Here is a 20,152-nt window from a genome sequence, read left to right as displayed (position 1 = left end):
GAGAGGACAGGCTGCTGCTCTGCTGTGTGTGGGACAAAACAGGAGGGTGCTGAACCGGGTGGGACACGCCCCCCCGCCCTCCGCCCTTCCATGCACAAACACAAAAAACACTCCTTCCTTTAACACAGGGAAACCTGCGAGTAAAAGTAGGTGTGACGCAAAATGTTGACTCCTGCTCACCGATTAATTTCTTGTTTCTTTACAGTCAGAGTCTGTTATTCTGACAATGATTCGCTCATATTCATGATGGATTAATGTTGTGTCTTTGTAAAAAAAACACAACATAAAAAATACATGAGGTAACGTTTTTTATGAATAGGCGCTATGTTAGGATTGATTGATGATATTAATCATGTTCCACTGAAACAAAATACTCAGGTCTTGAAACTGGTTTGCAGAGTGAACTGTCATCTGTTCTGTACAGCTTTATTGGTATTTAAAATTTTGAAAATGAAATATTATGAGGCACTTTAACATTTAAGCATCTATCTTTACTCCTTTATATTTCATGGTTTGTTCTAGTTACTCCAACTTTAACTGTCGGACAGAGAAAGTCAATGTAATCTGGATAAATGTTATCTCAAGACCCTTTACAAAAGAAGCAGGTGCTAGACAGGTGCTTTACAAAGAACCAACTTTAATCCACCTTGAGCACAGCACTTAACAGAGTAAAAGTGAAGAGGACTTCTTTTTAACAGGCAGAAACCACAAAGCAGAACCAGACTCATATTGAACAGCCATCTGCAACTGTTTGGATTGGAAAGTGTGATATGGAGGGAGATACAGATAGAAAGAGATGAAACCTGAGACCGGAGATCTTAACGACTCCCGGGAGAGAATATGAGTAAACTTTTATATCTTTTAATGTCAATTCAACTCAATTCTCTATTGATGTGAACAAAATATTATTCTAAAGCATCACTAAAAGTAATAATTAAGATTTATGTTACTACTCTAAGCCCACTGAAATATTTTCTTTTTTTTCCCATGAGATTTAGATCAAAGCGCCCCAGACAAAAGGAAACAACACTGGAACCCTTTTTGAATTTCTGAACTAACACGTTTGATTTCTTTTGTGCTTCAGTTCTGAATCCTTTAGAAGTACAATATATTTTGAAAGTCTCATGATATCTAATGCAAACTATACCACTAATGCATCCAGGTAACAAGCTCAAAGAACCACAGACTGAAGCAAAAACCCAAATGAAGCACTTACTCAGCAGTGTTAAACGATGGTGTGCATTGTTGTACCGTTTCATCTTGATAATCCCCACACAGCTGAATGCTTCAGTGTGATGAAGCTCAGCTGGATTGAGCATGAAGCAGAAGGAAATCCATCTATTACACCCCGCAGGCTTGTCTTGTGTCTGACCCTATAATCTGCTTTTTCAACTATTTCAGCCCAGAATATGGTCGCTGATTCTTTAAAACGGATTTATCTGCATTAGGAGCGTTTTGGTGTGTGCATGTGTGTGTGTGTGTGTGTGTGTGTGTGTGTGTGTGTGTGTGTGTGTGTGTGTGCGTGTGTGTGTGTGTGTGTGTGTGTGTGTGAGAGAGAGAGAGAGAGTATTACATTAATGGCAAGTGTTCATCCTCACCAGCAACCATTAGTTTGTCACTCAATGATGCATCAAGCCATGCTTGTTGTAAAATAACCACTCAAAACCATCAGGGAATTTGAACTCACTGTATATTGCTTATCCAGACACAGACCCATTACTCACAGCGGCTTGTCCACACTAGCTTTGGATAAAGAGGATTTTCAGTGCTATGTTAGGGATGTGGGACAACAGAATGTGTTTTATATTTATCCCCATTTCCTGTGAGGACATCACGTTTGTCTGACCTGCAGACTTACTATTGGTTTCGAGTGTTTCCGGTTAGTTCTGACAAGAGAGCAAATACGAGTAACAAAGTTATCTTCTGTCAAAATTGGCTTTGCTTCTTTAAATCACAGGTCCATTGTAAGTGAGAGATTAGTGCCCATTTATACTGATATCAATATATGTGAAGAAGCATGTTAAAAGCCATTCAGACCTGACATCCTCCCCACTTCTATTAGACCATGAAGAGAAAGAGAGCTTTGGAGCTGCTTTCAGTTGGATTCTTTGAGTATGGCTCTCTCTGGTGTTCAAATAGAGAACTACAGTCCCATTCAGTTGTTGAGCATTATAGACGCAGACTGAATTATTGTTTCATTTCTCAGATCTTTCAGTTGCTTTGAAGAAAACGAGATGATGATTCCCTCAGCAGTGTATTTCTCACAGGTTTGCACATTTACTGAACACACATATAGATCAGGCACTGTACTATAGCTGTTTATTTATTGACTCAGTCACTGCAATCATCTTTTATGATTCCACAACTGGAGCATCTAGATATGTATCTACCTAACCTGAGCATATAGACAAGCACATATCTTTAGCATCTTTAATTCAGTTTGACTTATCATCACCTGCAACTCAAATGCTTAACAAGATTAGATAGATAGATAGATAGACTGGCATAGAAGTTCATTGTAATGAACAGGTCAGTCTGTTTTCAAAAATTGTAATAAACATTGACAAAGTTACCATATTTGTGATCTCTTCTGATTGGCTGAGGGAGGATCACATGCTTCTCGACCTTACTGAGGCTGGCCATATGTAAAGTTTTTGGAAATTACCAAAAATAGTCACTTGCCCTATAAAGGGTTAAAAAATCTTCAGAAAACCCTTTTTTCAGCACAATCACATTTGAATCCAAATTCAGTCTTTATAGTCAATATGGACTAAGAGAGTAAAAACAAAAACATGGACACAGTTTTGGAACTGACCATTTATTTAATCTGAATAGCATATACATACAAAATCTCTACAAAGCTAGAAAATATCTAACATACTTTAGCAATAAGGGGGAAAGTTACCAGATAAAGATCAGACCCTGTGCAGTACCAATAGACACAATTGACTAGCTTTTGGATATTCCTAAATGTAGTCTTCTTCACAAAATAGGATCAATATTAGAATATCAAAGATAGACACAACATCTGTAATAAACGTCATTGTCACCGTTATACAAAGCACCTTATCAAAAACCCTCAGTGCACTCATAGGTGCACTGTATGCACTGGTGCAGAAAGAGTCAAGGCCATTTTGGATATGATTACAAACATAGTATTTGTGCCACATGTGGTTCACAAAAAAGATACATATCCAGGTTTCCACACACGAGAAGACATTAACAACACAGACAACAATGATTCTGAAACCTGTCAGTTCACTCAACTTTTTTACATCATAACCTTATCCTTAATGAAACAGTAAACACTGCTCTTTGTTTAAACTAAAGACAGCACATTCACTAGTTGGTGAAAATAATTTGCCATTGAAAAGAAAAAGCTCACAGCTGAATCCTTGTTAATTTTAACAGACAATTAGGATGATCTCATACAGGGCTTTGTCCTACACACTCATATTATAAGAGGTGTCCATAGCAAGTCAAATAAAGTCATTAAATAAAGGTAACATGGTAAATGAGGTTTATAACCTATGTTTTGAGACTGGCATAGAAGTGCATCCATTGAGATATTTCTGTTTTAATCACTTGTAGTCTTTGGTCAGCAGGCTGTCGACAATGCTCTGACAGAGGGTCTTTATTGCAAAATCAGCTTCTTTAATTCTGTGATAAGTTATCATGTACAGGTCATACTGCATGTTTATTATACTCTGCAGAGAAAGTCTAGTAGTTTGCCTGCAAACAACAATACACCTAGTGTGAGACAAACATCTCAAAAAAGCTTCAGGCAGGTTATGAAAGGGTGTTTCTTGACAAAGTGATTCAATAATGTTTAAAAATGCTGTTTAAAAATATTGAACAGCTGGCCACGAAAGGTAGCACTTACATGCATTAAGGCCAGAATTGTTGCCTAAATGTGGTTTTCTTTGTGCGGACACACTTTGCATTAACATGTTCATTATTGGTGTTTGTGTTGGGCTTTGTTTGTGTACATATACAGTGTGTCAGGAGTCTTCACCTCTACCACCAACAATGTAAAAGGAGGTTGGGGTCTGTTCAGAGTGGCAGGTCCACTGTGTTATCGGACTAACTTTGATAACTAAATAAGTTATCTGATAAATACATGCTGGATAAAGACAATGTGTTCCTGTACAGCTTTGAAGACATAGTTCAACATTCACACTTCAGCTTGAATTGGATAAGAGGATCATTACGCCCATCATGTTTGGAGTTGATTATCTGAGCTTTGCAGAAAGAATGGTGATAGAGGGATTCAGCTAGCCTGATACATGTTCAAAATGAAAATGTACCTTGAATTTCTTTTTCCAAACAAAACCAGGGGGATATTTCTTATTAAGTGTAGATGCACAACACAACATATTGTGCAGAATTAAAATGTTTCCTAGAAAGTAACCAAGATGTGTTCAGAAACTGCCCATTTTTCTTCTCTTTTATATAAACTAAGCTAAGCCAGTTCTAATGCTCTGGCCTCATACTATTTTAAAAAGACACAAGACACTCCTCATCTAACCCTCAACAAGGCGGAGAATGACATGATGTCCTATAAGTGAAATTATTTGTTTTAGGATTGTAGATAGAACAATATTAACAGGACTTTGTCCTACGATATGAATCTGATTTCAACCGTATTATGTTAAATTTATTTGATTGCCAGATTGGGAGATATTAAATATGGAACTGTCAGGGAGTAACAAATCAAAGAAGCATTTTTTCACCAGCCAATGTCTAGAGTGCAAGCAGTTCACTATGAATTTGTCACACGTGTAAAACACAAACTGACCAAATGGACAAGAGTGTGTTTCAATAACAACCTGTGTGTAATAAAACTATTCTTAAGTCTCTTGGAGGATTCAGTGCTGGCTGTCTTCAAGTAATAAGTAACATGCATATCATGAGGAATCTTCTCTCTGGCATACTGTAGAAAACAGGAGTAGGCCTGTGTGATTTATACCTGCTTCATCACATAACATGTCTTAGGCGAAACATATTAGACATTAAACATATTTTTGCTGCTATTCTCCACCAAAGGCACTTCATGCTTTTGAGCATGGCACAGGCATACCAGCATTAGATTAACTGCTATAACACAATTGACTTTTTTTGGTTTTGATTCATAAATTACTTTAATTCTGACATTATATAATCTTAATGGAAGGTGCCAGTTCTGGATTGATTAAAGGGAACTGTTTTTTCAACAATTTCTTTTTTTTTTCTTGAACTTACAAACAAGAATTGAACGAGTGGTTGTAATACAGAAAACTCCTCAACTAAAAAGCAGGTTCCACTGCTTCACATTGAAGTTTTAGGCTTCAATAAGTTTGACATTATGGATATGTTAAAGCTCAAATCAGCTGGTGAAGACTATTGTAGTAACATCTTACATGTAAAAATCAGACGTATGTGTATGGTTTCAAATGTTTCCTCCCTTTGTACAACATGTCGTATAGTTTCAGAGTCTCAGCATTGCTCAGACCATGACAAATATTTTTGGCTGTTAGTGTGTACAAGTCCCTAACAATACTCAGACTGCCTTACATGGTAGGATTCATGGATGTGAAAAGTGTTATTTTTGCAAATGTATGCTGTTTTTATGTATCTCCCTAACAGATAAATGTTTGCTCTCTAACCTCTCCATCACGATGAATGCAAAAACATTCTTTTTGCTACTGACTCGCTTTAAAAGCATTGAACTTACTTAGAAAGTTTTAACTATGAAGCAGTCAGAGGTGAGCCAGGACAGAACTCTAAAGGACTATAAAATTAACAGGATCATTTATTTATACAATCTTGATAAACGTATAACTTTTTGCACATAAAGTTACCTGAAATGTTGATTTTCAATTATACTATCCTATAACATACATATTTGATAGTGTTCCTGGAATTAAAATATAGTCTATATGCTTATATCAACAAATAATTTTGCAAAGTAGCCACCTTTTTTTAAGAAAACATACAAAAATGTAAAATTGCTATCTCTTTTCTTTGGACAAACCCCTTTTTGTGCAGGTATGTACCTCACACAATTTTTCAGATGCCATCAATAAAAACCACCTGTTAACTGTACTTTATGTTAGTGCCGTGTTTTTCTTCTTCTTTTTTGGTTACATAAGATACACAGGGTCTGATCTTCAGTGTCCATCAGTATCTTGGCAGATACACACTTTTGTTGAGGGAAGTAAAGTGGAGATTTTTATTTTTCAAGGTTAAATCTCCAAAACACATGACAGAAATACCAGTTTAATGTCCCACGTCAGACCATACACATTTTAGTGTTGAGAAAAGGAGGAGAAACCAAAAGGAGTCAGGAAATCTCCTGATGAGTCAGGATGCCGAGACAACCAACCAGGTTCATTGTAATTGGTCTCTATGGCTGCACTGCCACAAGGCTTTTCTGTTGGTGTTGATTTTTTTTATTTATTTTTTTACAGCTAATGTGCATATGAAATTCAGACGGAGTAGTTCATATCGATAAGTTAAAGAAATTGGATTTGAGAGGATTCTGCAGGCTACTGTATCATATTTGATACAAATTAAACATTACCCTTTTACTGCTGTAATGTGTTGTAAGCAGCAATAAAAATGAAACCATCGTTTCTTCTTCACAAAGTTGAGTTAAGTTGAGATGTTTGTTGAAAGACACTATTGTAGAATGTAGTTGTCAAACATCTACCTCCAATGTTACCATCAATCATTAAGCAAAGGCCATACGTGTGTTTGAGTGAGTATGATTAAGTGTGTTATTCTTTGACGAGTCGATAGATGTGGTGCTGTGCTCCATGCTCACTGTTGGACACTTCGAACACACACGCCATACAAAGCAATGTCTCCTGAGTGTCTCTGTTGCTCACAACCTACACGGACACAAAAAAAGTTGGGTTAAATATGTATTCACATATACAGTATGTCACAAATAGCACAGACTGTGTGAAGTCCTTACCAACAGAATCGTGAAGTTCTCTAACACGCTGTTCATCATGTATTTTTCAGGCAGGTGTTTGAGCTTGTGGATGAAATTGATCATGTATTCACACATTGGAGAGCGACTAATTCTGTAGACGAACCGTCCATTTTCAAACCTTGCATACTCCGTCTAAGACAGGGAAAGAAAACAGTTACCATGATACCAACTCAAATGTAAGAACTGACCATTAAAGCAGGGCACTCTTGCAATTCTAATACTAATACTAATAAGCTTAATTTGTGAATCCAAGATCCAAGAAATTAAAAGTGCCCAGTGAGCTTTTGACCACTGCTAGGATTAAGAGGTTTTCTAATTGGGTAAATGATGCCTTTGTATCACATGCTCCAATATACACACACAGTTGTTCACATTTAAACTCACCAATGATGTATGTGCCTCAAAAGAACCAATTCATCATCCATACTTTTCTATTTTGCAATGTTCAGGATGTATGGATGCAAACCTTTCTGTACATAATGTTTTATCTCACTGAGTAATTGCTTTGTTCTTCTAAGTATGGCTTTCTTACGCTTAAGCTTGCTTAACAAAAGCTGTTTTCCCTTAATCTTGTTCAGCTGTGAAAAAGTGGCCAACTTAAAAAATGGTGTTTACAAAAGCGTCTGACAAATTATTTTCATTCTACCTTTTTAAGATGACAAGACAATCAGAGGCACTTTTTGTCTTCCATAAAATCTTAAATGACAGTTATACAGGTTGTGTAGAGCTTGATCTTAAAGCACAGATGACATTTTTCCATTGGAGCTTTTACACATAAACTCCTGAAATCTTCCTGACATTTTCTGGCTGCGTTGCATGTGTGAAGGCAAACAAACCAATATTTCACTCTGATTTTATTTTTTCTTGCCAGTCCCCTGGTTAATTTTCCATGTGAGGTCTGTGTATGTTGATGTGAGAATGCAGCATAAGAGGGGGGTCGGGGGCTGTTGACGTTTATATCCTGCAACTGATGTACAACGATTGACTGTAGGCACCAAACAAGTGCCATATTTGTCTATGTCATGAAAATACTTCATTATGTTTTCTGTTTGCCATTATGTTCTTCGCCATTCTTGGTTCAGTGTCTAACTAGCGCAGATGTTCAGACAAATTCTCATTAACACTTCGTATAGCTGACTCTGCTGACAAAACAGCCCATGAAAGATGCTTAAATAGTGCAGAAAAAACATTTTAAATTATTCTCACCTCCACCTTTTCGACCACCTGCTTGCCAAAGGAACAGACCTTGGTGGAGCAAGTGATGGTCATATTCTCTGAGCTCTCATATTGGCTGGAGACACCATAGAAGGCTGCAGGGTCGTCCTGCAAGTTGTGATTCAGGTCCGCCTGAAAACAAAAAAAAAAACATTGATAACATTACTACCTGAGGGTATCTTAACAGCCAGGACATGGAACAGTTAACAGTATGCCTCTGTTACTGCCTCTGATTGTGGCGAAGGGATGGGATCACTGACAGGAAGATAGCACAGGAGGCTTAAATATTCACCCCAAAACTGGCAGTCTGAATAGGCAGCTACTATCTTAGGAGGTTTTAAATAATTTTCATCGAGAAAAAAAAATCAATTCACCTTCATTGTACTAGTGATGACTGTGGAGGCATCTGTTAAACTGTAATTTTTTCCAGTTCTACTGGTACAACTGGAACATTTATCCAAACCTTTGGATTTATCCACCCCATAGAGTCTAAGCGCCAAAACGTTCTGTCAAATCTCATTCTGTCAATCACTCTTTCACTGTAATAAATTCATTCTTAATATCACTTGTCTCTCCTGATTGAACTGTATTTATACTCATTTTAAGTTTTAAGCTACTACATACAAATATTGGGATTTGATGTTAATGTTTAAAATCCTCTAAAGGTAAAAAAAACAAAACAAAACAAAATAACCTTCTGTAACTTTGTGTTCCTAAATTCGTATCATAAGAGCAGCAAGAACATACTGCACCTGGATGAAAGGTTTGCACTGTTTGTAATGAGTTCTCGAAGGACCAGTGTGTCTTAGGGCTGAGACTGCACGCTCGGATACACCCACGTAGACGCATAGAATCTCTCATACGCACAAACAAAATGCTAAGTCAAGGACTGGTACATTCACACACATAAAACTAATACTAATACTAATACACTCTTTGTTACAGCAGCAGGTTAAAATAAATGTGCTGCTGTGCTGTAGTTCACAGAGCTTCATACAATTTCAACACAACATGCACTCTTGGTTTGTGTTCATGATCCAAGCACCTCATATCACTCTTACATTTGTTGTATACTGTACAAACTTTAGAGGCCTGCAGTAAGCCTGTAGGCCTTACTTCCACTGTAGACAAGCCTGTCCCCGAAACAGTGATTGTCCAATCTTTGCACAGCAACAGTGAGCTAGCACCACCAACTTAACAAGTTTTAGATTTCTCCCTATGCTGCAGCTGAATAAATACTGATGCCTTCTTTTCTATGCTTTCAAAACCAAAGGAAAAGAGGACGGTGTAAGTACTGTTACTATTTAGTGTACACAACTAAGTATGTTTGTCCGCTGTAATGGTTTCTGCAACTGTCATCCTAATGGTCTAATGATCAACCTACCGGCAGGAGCAACCTTAAGGTTATTATCATTCATCATGTTCTGGGGTAACAGGTTACATAAAAATATCATAATAGCAAAGTGAAACACTGAAGAATAAGTCTAACAAACTTATGTAAACAGTATTACAGTCCCCATTAGAAATCGGGTGATCACAATCTGAGCTAAGAAGCAGTCTAAGATTGGTATCACACTTTTAGTTATTATTAGTATGGCTTCATTATAAGTCCTATTTCTTTTTTGGAACTGGGGAAAAGTTATTTTGTGAGCATTTCGCTTTTGGAAAAAACTGTCTTTTTTCATTCTTGGTTTTAAGGGCCTTTTCATCTACTGCAGCCCACATAAAGGAAAATAAAGTGAAACAAGCAGAAACACACACACGCACACACACACACACACACACACACACACACACACACACACACACACACGTCTTCACAGAGCAACTTGTGAGTGAGGAGGTGAGCAGGTGTTCAAACAAAGAGAGGGTGCTTTCATCAAACCACCACCTCCATTTCCAGGTGGAAAGACAGGACACACACACACACACACACACACACACACACACACACACACACACACACACAAACACACACACACACACACACACACACAGACACACACACACACACACACACACACACACACACACACACACACACACACACACAGTAGTACAGACAGTGACATTGTACTGGGTGAAAATAAGCAGTAAAAATATTTGGTTCAGTACTAAAATATAGTTGACTTATTATGAAAGCCAAGATCATGAAACAAACTCGCATGAGAACAGGAAGTTCTTCATTGTTTGTATTCTCACCCAAAACTTGATCAGGTAGAAAGCGTTTTGTGGTCCCTTGGCAAACAGCTCTTTGAGGCCACCCTTCTTCTCCGGGAATTTGTCGTAGATCTGCCTGATGTCCACGCACTCCAGCAGGGGGTCGCTGTAGCTCGGACTGCTCTGGCTGATGTGCACAAACATGTGCTTGTTGTACTGAGGAAAGACAAACAAGCTAGTCATGAGAAGGAAGCATACGATACAAAACATTATTAAAGTTTGTAGTAACGTTAATGTATCCAAAATGTATGGTATTAAAGGTGATGTGACAGTTTTTCAACAAATAGTGGGACAATGAAGCACAGAGCCTTCAGTGTATTATTATCATTGTTATAATTTTGTTGAGATCTTTTTTTCCTGCCCCTCTCTCTTGAATAAAATTATTTTAACCTCCTGTTTGCCCTCAGAAATTAGGGGAGGCAGTCTGTGTGTTAATGGGTTGGCTGGTAGGTGGGAGAAAGTGGGTGTGTGGCGTTGCCATTGTTTGTGATAAACCTGACACAGACACGTTTTTAATTCAATGGTCTGTTATTTGCAACACCCTTGTTAAAGGAAAGCTAAATTGTGCAGGTAAGGTGAGATCCACTGCCAAAGTAGTCTGCTTTTAGAAGTCCACAAAGAACAGTTCGAGGTTTGAGACTGTCCAAACAGAATATTAACAAGATGAATGCCAGCTGTCTTTGTGCCCGAGGAAGAAAAATGATAGTGAGTCTATTGTCTGGCAGGATGACAGATAGACTGAGCAGGCAGAGAGATAGAGCTCTACAAAGGTTATTCTTACGAGGATACACAGAAAGGGCTTTAAAGCTGCTGTCTGCTGTGGGGTTATCTGTCATCTTTGTTTATTGGACAATAGGTAGTGCTTATAGAAGACAGGGCCGCTGTGTTTGTGTGCAGATGTGTGTGTGTTGTTCTTACTGCATCCTGGTCCCTCTGGGTCTCCAGGAAAGACGAAAACTCCACCAGTCGTAGTTTGGTTGTGCCGATAGAGCGACCATGCCACGCTGGCTCTCTGTGTGTCTGGGCGGCAGTGGGAGGCTCATAGCCTTGACAACACACACAAACACAGCATGTTTAACACCACTTCACAACTGCCGTCATATAAAATCATGGTATTTAACGTGGTCAAGTGATTTAGGCATTGTCCTTTGCTGTGCACTTGTATAAATGTATGCCATTAATAGACTCTCATGGACACAGTTCCTCCGAGGCTGTTAGCACTAAAAGGCACGTAAAAAAAGTAGGTGCACAGGGTTAACAATAATTCAGACAGGCGAAATGCAAAGCCCATACTCTCCTCTCTCCACTTCGTTTTGTCCAACTGTAACTGTCAGCTGCCATCCCTTGACTTGGGTACAAATAAACATTCAAGGGCCTTGATTCATTGTTTAGAACGTATTTTCTATTTATTTATGAGGTATAATATAAACAGCATGTTCGGGGCCTCTTACTGTCTTAAATTCCTGAAATGAATGTTTTGTTCATGTATTCTTCTTTAGTAAGCCATTTGGCAAGAATATATTTATTTTATAATGATTCCCTAAAAAAGTCAAAGTGAAACTGAAATTAATATACAGTATATTACAGGACTAACACTACTATAGCCGCTGATATATCTATAGTAGGAAATATCACTTGTCCCTTTTTCAAATGCATAATCACTAGAGATGTTAGCAGTCTGTACCTTTAATCATGTGGGAGGACCTTGTACACTTAACTCTGTAATCTGACTGAAAGTGGAAGCCAAAAAACAATACTGAATAGCTTCTGCTCAGAAAGTGAAACCATGTTGCATGGACTCATCTGAACCCTGTTTGTGCATGTGTGTATTTCTAACTGTGTGTGTACCATGTTCAATAACATAGTGTAAATCTGAATATCCCCTTGCAGTAAAAATAAAGTACATATTGCTCTTAGAATATGCACAGAACAGAATCAAAGTCAAATTTCCCCAAGGGCACAATAAAGTATTACGTATCGTACCATAGTGTATCGTAACCTAACTTAACCCCTTCATATCACAACCTATAGGATTGTATAACTGCACTGTGGTGGTCTTGTGTGGTATTCATTATATTGCATTTTATCAGATCATATCTAGCTGTGTCTTGTCTTTTGCATTGTATTGTGTAGTATCGTATCATATCATAAGGAAACATATCTGATATGTAACTATACATTATTTTGTGTCTCCACACAATGCATCAGTAATTATAAGCAGATAACAGTGCCACCATTTATAAAAATGTTAGAGCTGCTGTTACTGGAAGAAAAAAGGTATAACAGTGGTTGACTGTGGTACTTTTTACCCCTTTAAAATTCAAAAAACAAACACTAATTCTGATACATTTTCTAAATTTTATTTCATGTTTAACTTGAAACTTTAGGGTGAACTACTCTAAGAATAATTACAACCTCAAGTGGTGTCAGAAAGGTCAGACCACAATTCTTTTACCTTTTCACAGACAAACCTTTGGGCACAGAGGAGACCCAGGGGCCCGGACAGAGTGATAAACTACCCTGTAGAGAGCCAGTGGCCTAATGGCAGGAGAGAGAACCACCTATTTGCTTTACAGAAAGGAGATAATTGCACCATGGTCGAGCTCACCTGAGATTGTGGTGGTCCCTGCTGTCTGCACAGAGTAGGCTTGCTGAGAGAACGGCTTGATACTGAGAGAAACAGAGACACAAACAGACAGTGAGGATAACATTGAAAGGTTGAAAGAAGAAGAGACACAGTAGGGCTAGTCACATTGTACCTGCATTATACAGAAAGAATTCAGTTCCTTGTCTTGTATGAAGAGCAGAAGGAGCATTGAGGTCAAGAGTGTCACTGAGTTCAGAGGAAAGCTATACAAGCGCTATTATCTACCATTATCATTATCATCACATGGTCGAGTAACAGCACCTGGCAGCAAACTTGTAACACATGATCCTCACCGTCCATGTGAGCAGAAAATATGGAAAGGAAAATGGATGCGTGTACAGACAAAAGAATTAGGGTAAAACAGTTGAAGTTCATGAATAAGTGGCTGAAGGATGATTATTGTGATCACCTTTTTTTCTTCATTACAAACTTGTGACGGCTCTCTTTTTTTCCCCCTCCTCACTATAAAAACCCTCAAGTAGAGACCGATGGTGAATTCCCATTTTCAATGTAATGTTGTTTCAGGATAACAAAATGAATTATATTCTCAGAAGTGTTTTGAAAAAAAAAACAGTCTTGCTCACTAACAAATATTTATATTCTCTTATTTAAACGATGCATCCTCCTCTTTCTCTCTGAGCAGGGTTGGATCTCTGTGATAAAAACATACAATTGAACACTTTAATATTAGTTGGTATATGGATTAAGTGTGTGTGTGGATAGATCACATTGGCAGTTTTTTTTTACCAATGTGATCCATCTTTTCTTTTACCAACCTATACAGTGCTTCTTTACCCTATTGCATTGTATTGTGATTTATAGTATTTCGTTGCTATTCTTGACCCATCTTCCAGGACTTGCTTGTTTTCGAACTTCAGGATTGAGTGCTAAAGCATATTTTATATACTTAGTATAAAGTTTAATGACATTACCCATCTTTTACCAAACAATAAAGAAAAGTAACTCCTATATCTAAGCAATAATTCATTAAAAGCTGAACAATCTTCAATAGTTAGAGAGTGTGTGTAAGGTAAGTGAGACTTACTCTTCTGTGGTGGAGCTGGACTGTCCTCCTGGTATCATCCCCTGCCACAACTGTAGAAAAATACACACATTCACACAATGACAACACAATTAGTCAGTCAATATCTATTAATATACTGCCAATTCATAATGAAATAGCAAGTCTTATTTACAAAGACCCAACTTTATCCCACCAAAGCACTTTTAGGCAAGAAACAACTGAACCTTGAAGAGAACTCATGTTAAACAGCCATCTGTTGAATATGTGATGGGCTTGGGAGGTGAAAGAGGGAGATGCAGAAAGAGAGGAACCTGGACTGAGGCTTGAATACACTAATGGATTACAATGTGTGTTTCTGGAGTTATGTAGTTACCAGGACTGCTTCCCATTACATTTTATTTATGTTTGTTTGTTTGTGTGTGTGTGTGTGTGTGTGTGTGTGTGTGTGTGTGTGTGTGTGTGTGTGTGTGTGTGTGTGTGTGTGTGTGTGTGTGTGTGTGTGTGTGTGTGTGTGTGTGTAGGTTCACCTGTGCATTGCTGGGGAAGCTAGCCCGTACTATTCCCGGCAGGAGCTTGCTGTGTATGGCTGTTGCTGAGACGATCTGAGCTGAGGACATGGATGAGATACTCTGCAGTGCCTTCTCCTTCGCATTTTGGTCCTGGACATATAATCAGATTAACAACCTCATCATTGTCACAATAAACATATTTTACAAGTCCTGAACAAATCCTAACATGAAAACATCAGGACTTTACATTCAAACATTAGAATGAGGAAATCACATACATGATTAAATGATTTTTTTATTTTTTTTTACAGATTTGAACATATTACCACTACTTATGGTTAAGGATTATCAATACTCTTGTCAACAATCTTGACAGTCAGTGCTCCCTCGGTGGGTGAAGCCTTAACATTTAATTTTTAATTTATTTCTTTTATTTTCATGTACTATTTCTACTGGATCTGGCTCACTCTGCAAATAACATGTTCTTCAGGAAAGGAAAGTTTAGTTCAGCTTTAGCATTCTGACAAATAGCCCATGAGGGGGATTTAGCAATAGCTAAATAGCTTCGAAAAAATTCTGTGAGCAAGGAAAGTTATGAATCCTCTAGCAGAAAGCAGCTGATTGAATTGGAATTAGAAGCACCACAATAGCTGGAGATCACTTCTTGGAAGCTTCACTTAAGTTAATTGTCAGTGAGAAAAATCTCTCATCATAGGGGAGGTAATAACATTAAAGGAGGAATTGTGCTGGACAGCTTGTTAGGTTCTCATAAATACCAGGAATCATATGGGTTTTTTAACGTAATTTGCTATTCTTATTGGGAAATGACACAATTTGTTGCCACTAAAGATTTTGAACAATTTTAACATTCAAAATATCTGAGTACTATAGTGCTTTAAAATGTTATTGAAATAGTGGAAACAGTGCACAGTGGAACTCACTGGTGTGTTACAGTAAAAAGTGATATTTCTATAATATATATTTGAAATACAGTGGCCTTTTTTTTTACAATTATTTTATTTTAGTTATTTTAGAGGAAAGCATATGCCATTATATATATATATATATATATATATATATATATACACACACACACACACACACACACACATACAAATAACATTAATATGTACAAATAAAAACGTTTTTTACTTTTCTATTAATGAAGGAAATTTGGGTTAAATAAAATGTTGTTACTTACTCCTTTTACAATAGGTTTTTAAATCTAATAAAAACATAATACTGTAATAATATTAATAGCGTAACCTGGATAAGTATTCTGTGTAATACCTATATTGATGAAAAAACACTTGCTATCAGTTTTAATGAACTATCTGCCACTTATTTATGACAGCAGATATCTGTTCATCCTTGCTTTGTTTCAAATTGTATCTGACTGTCCACTCAGAAAACAAGCGCTCTTTTGTTGCTTTACATGAAGTTAATTACCGCTAACAGTGATTGGAAAACAGAACGAGGGAGGGAAGAGGAGGACACCCAGAAGAAAAGAGATTAAAAGAGAGAAAAGAGGGTTGAAAGGAGACAAATGAATTAATGTATGGATATAAGAGAACGACAGGAAGAAGAGGAGGGAGTGGGGGTTGAAAACCTAACCCAGACTAATTAGACACCAAGGATACTGAAGACACTGTGACAAGCATCCATCCAGCCACAGTGAAAATATAACAAGATTTGGTAGAGGCAGTCAAATGATTCACATGGCTCTCAGTATAGGATTATTTTCTGAACAATTAAGGTGAAAATCTGTAATTTTAACTCTAATTTCTCATAAATCTTGCTGTAATTTGTCTTTCAGAAGACAAATATATATATAAATATGATAAATACTGCCATAAGTATTTTTCCAGAGGGTTTTCTGCTTCGATAATTTCTGTTCTGTAGGTGGCGCTCTTTCTGCCTGTTTGTCCAAGACATGCAGTGGCTCTTTTATGCCACGTTTCTGAAAAAGTGCCATGACTAAACTCAGCCATCATATATATAGTCATACTAATTCCATGACAGTGAATTTCGATGTAAGACTCCCCCAACCCTTACCTTTAGCTTGGATTGAAACTCTCTGGATTTTCTTCTGGCTAAAACTTGTATATGACTGGATACCTGGAAGAGAGGAGAGGAGAATAGAGGAGAAGAGAGAAGAGGCAAGGGGGGTTGGATTGTAGAAAAGAGAGGAGGAAGGACCAAACAGTGAGTTGCCATGGTTATGAAAGGACGATTGCCACACTGGAAGGATATACACACACAAACACACACAACACCCCTGACAACAGTGAATAAACCAATCTATGCACATGAAAGAGCAAAAAGACACCTGGGAAGGCCATGAACTAAGTCGCTAAGATTACACTTCATGAAGAGATTGCCACTTCATGTTGTGTCATAATATTTAAAATAAACACGTGTCACAAGGTTGACTCTTTTTACGATATCTGCTGTTGAACACAACGTAAGCCTTTATACAATTTCTAAATTGTAACAAATGAGCACAAAGTATAAATGATTGATACATAGGAATGAACATCTGTGATGGACACCAAACAAATAATGCATAAAAATCCACAATTTTTCACATCCCTTATACTTGGTAAGCTTTTGTGTTTGTGCTCGAAATAGAAGCCTAACAATAAATCAGAGCCAGTAAAAGTGGAACTGGAGAGCTGTGTTTTTTAGATGGCTTATCGTGGCGCCTTGTTTGGTTGTAATAATATAACAATATATGCAGCAGGGTTTTGATTTAGTATTTGTCTAGGTGGTCCACTCCTGCATTCTTTATTTTTCAGAAGCCCAAGATCTTTTTGTTCAGAAGACACCTTTTAAATTCAAATGTGGCTGTAGCAGTACGGATAGGTCTGGTGATATTACAGCTACCACACTTAAAGTGATTAATCTAAGCTATTGTGACACAGCAGCTTAGAGGACATACACTCTATACATAAATCAGCTTGTGGAGGAAATGATAATTTTTGTGCCAGTTTTTAAAAGCTTTGGTAGCCTCAAATTAAACTGTTTCGAGCCTGTTGCACTTCAGTTTAAGTGCGAGCTGCCCCTGCAGAACACCAACACATAACATTAGCATACTAATATTGTCATCTGCAATACATTGGATCCACAGTTGGCCAGTTAACACATTTTTCATTTTCCATCGGTATAATTTGCTTTGTTAAAATATATACTGTATCAACAGTATGATTGAAGTTAAAGTAACCTGGTATTATTACCTGTTTCCTTGTCCGTGTCTTGCCTGTTCGGAGCTTAATGTATCTGGCTATCAGTTCATTTCGACCTAAAGGAAAAGACATGGAACATAGCATCAAATGTGCACTCTGTTTTCTTTTCTCACACACACAAACTAACACATTCAAACGTAAGGTTCTGTTTGAACTATCCCTCTTTCTCAAAGACAATCACAAGGAGAAATCATATGACACTAACAAGCAACTTAGTGCCTGATTCACCGCTGTTGACCCAGCGACCTGTGACGTGCAGTTTCACACAGTTGCGCTGTAATCACCGTTACCCCTGTTGAGCCCTCCACACACAGACACACAGAAAATCACACACGCCATGGCAGAATGGCTGAATACACATGACCCAACAATACAGGCATTCATGCAGACCGGCCGTCCCCTGATTAAAGGAACCAGCAGGCCAGCTGTACCCATGCTTATGTGTGTGCACAAATGCGCGTGCATACACACACACAAAACACACACACACACACACACACACAAAACACACACACACACACACACACTTGCAATGCTGAATAATTCAACCCATTCAATGGAGAGCACAGCAGACTCAGCATGACCTGGCCAGTATAGATTAGTGAGGAAAATTGAGACAGAACAAGAGAAAAGAAGCAAAAAATCACAGTGTTACATGAGAAAACTTGTGACAGAACGAGGTGTCCTTGTGTCCAATTCAATAATTGATGGTGCCACTGGCTTCAACTATCCAACAACATTACTGCTGAGTTGTTAAAATCCAAGGACAGCAGTTTCTTTAGCAAATGTTATTAGATCATGTAATTTCAGTGTTGTTTTATTTGCTACCAAGCATGTTTAGTGTTCTGCAGTTTAGTTTGGTTTGGTTTGTCTCGTGGCCTGTTTTCTTTTCCAACCATGTGGAAACCCAAAGTCAGGCCAGCTGGCCAACTCATGGTCAAGATCAGCACAAAGCCAAACCTCTACACACTACCCAAATGGCTCGCAACAATAGCCCTAACTAACAAGCAGATGGTGTGTGTGCATGTGTATTCGTGTATGTTTGCATTTGTGTGTGCCTGTGTGTGCCTCTGACCAGTCCCACTCTCACTGAGATAGGGAGCTTAGAATGATAAAATCTACAGCTCCACATGCAGGTGTTTTCCTTCAAGCAGTCAAAAGCTGCAACTGACGAAAGCACACACACAAGCACACACACACTAACATGTATATGCATGCATAAGTGCCAGGACACGCGCATACGCATATGCACACGCAAACACACACACACAATCACACACACACATCCAAGCAGAATGAGTCCTGGCTGCGGAGGCTGACATCTGACTCCAGAGGGGCCAGCTGGTCTTTCTAGGAGGCTTAACGGTGAATTATCATCCTTCACTAACCCTGCGGCACACATCCCTCACTCTGGCCCTCCCTCTTTCTCAAAAACTCTGCAGCACACATACAAAAAAAACAGACTTCCTTCCCCCCCACCCCCTCCCACTCTGTCTTTCCATCCATCCTCTGTTCTGGCTGTTCCCCATCTCCCCTCCCCTGTCCCTCTCATAGTGAATGGGCTTCCCTTCTGCTCCCTCTCTCTTCCTATCTCTCTCTCTCTACTTGCACAGTGAAAGACTTCAAGGCCAAAGTCAGATGGTCATTAACCATGACGAACATGCCCCCCAACCCTCCCCACACACACACACACCTCCCCAATTTCCAGGCTATGGCCACTTTTTGTGTAAGCAAGATATTTAGTAAAATTGTGTAATATAAAATCCTCAGAATTAACAAAACGAGACATTCTAAAACATAAGTAATCAACAGTTTAACTTGTTTTTTTTGTCACTGATTAGATTGGGAATAATATATATAAAAATATGCAGTGTCCTCTGTGGTTTGTCTTCAGAACTTGGAAAAATGCTCATTTCCAACCCTTAAAAAAACATTACTTTAGTGGTCAACAGAGAGATTAAGACTTTCAGCTCCTTACAAAATACCTTTCACCATAAGTTTAAAGCTGTGCTGACTGCTCGAGCTAATAAGGCTGTAATGTAGGGCCACATATTGTTGTGTACCACCGGACTCCTTCAAGCTAAATTAGGAGTGTGGGCTCATTGCAACACTCACAGGAGAGGTCAGATTTTCTAAGTGGCAGTGCGGAGATCTCAGCTCATGTATTAAATCCTCATCTGGTACAGGGGTTAAGCTATCTTAGACAACCAATCTACCACCTACATCACTTTTTTTCCACACAACTAATAGTAACTAAACCCTGCACTATTTTGCTGACATCACATCATCTGAAAAATACAACAGGCAGTAACA

The 20,152-nt window shown here is 38.2% G+C and overlaps 1 protein-coding gene across 3 annotated transcripts in view; it reads right to left on the bottom strand.

The window, feature by feature from the left end:
* Positions 1–5,113: 5,113 nt before the first annotated feature.
* tead1a (TEA domain family member 1a) overlaps positions 5,114–20,152 on the bottom strand; it is a 50,295-nt gene continuing 35,256 nt past the window's right edge. For all 3 annotated transcript variants that reach the window (XM_079345259.1, XM_079345261.1, XM_079345260.1), the window contains exons 3-12: positions 17,831–17,895; positions 16,650–16,712; positions 14,613–14,744; positions 14,107–14,156; positions 13,023–13,084; positions 11,333–11,460; positions 10,397–10,570; positions 8,186–8,326; positions 6,959–7,111; positions 5,114–6,872 (exon numbers count right to left, since the gene is read on the bottom strand). In XM_079345259.1, coding sequence (XP_079201385.1) covers positions 6,759–6,872; positions 6,959–7,111; positions 8,186–8,326; positions 10,397–10,570; positions 11,333–11,460; positions 13,023–13,084; positions 14,107–14,156; positions 14,613–14,744; positions 16,650–16,712; positions 17,831–17,895 — 1,082 coding nt within the window. In that variant the 3' untranslated portion in view covers positions 5,114–6,758. The remainder of the gene's footprint in view (positions 6,873–6,958; positions 7,112–8,185; positions 8,327–10,396; positions 10,571–11,332; positions 11,461–13,022; positions 13,085–14,106; positions 14,157–14,612; positions 14,745–16,649; positions 16,713–17,830; positions 17,896–20,152) is intronic.

This window comes from Symphodus melops (genome assembly GCF_947650265.1).
Source record: "Symphodus melops genome assembly, chromosome: 6".
NCBI classification, from domain to species: domain Eukaryota; kingdom Metazoa; phylum Chordata; class Actinopteri; order Labriformes; family Labridae; genus Symphodus; species Symphodus melops.
The sequence above is the reverse complement of the archived record's forward strand: the minus strand, read 5'-3'. Positions and strand labels throughout refer to the sequence as shown.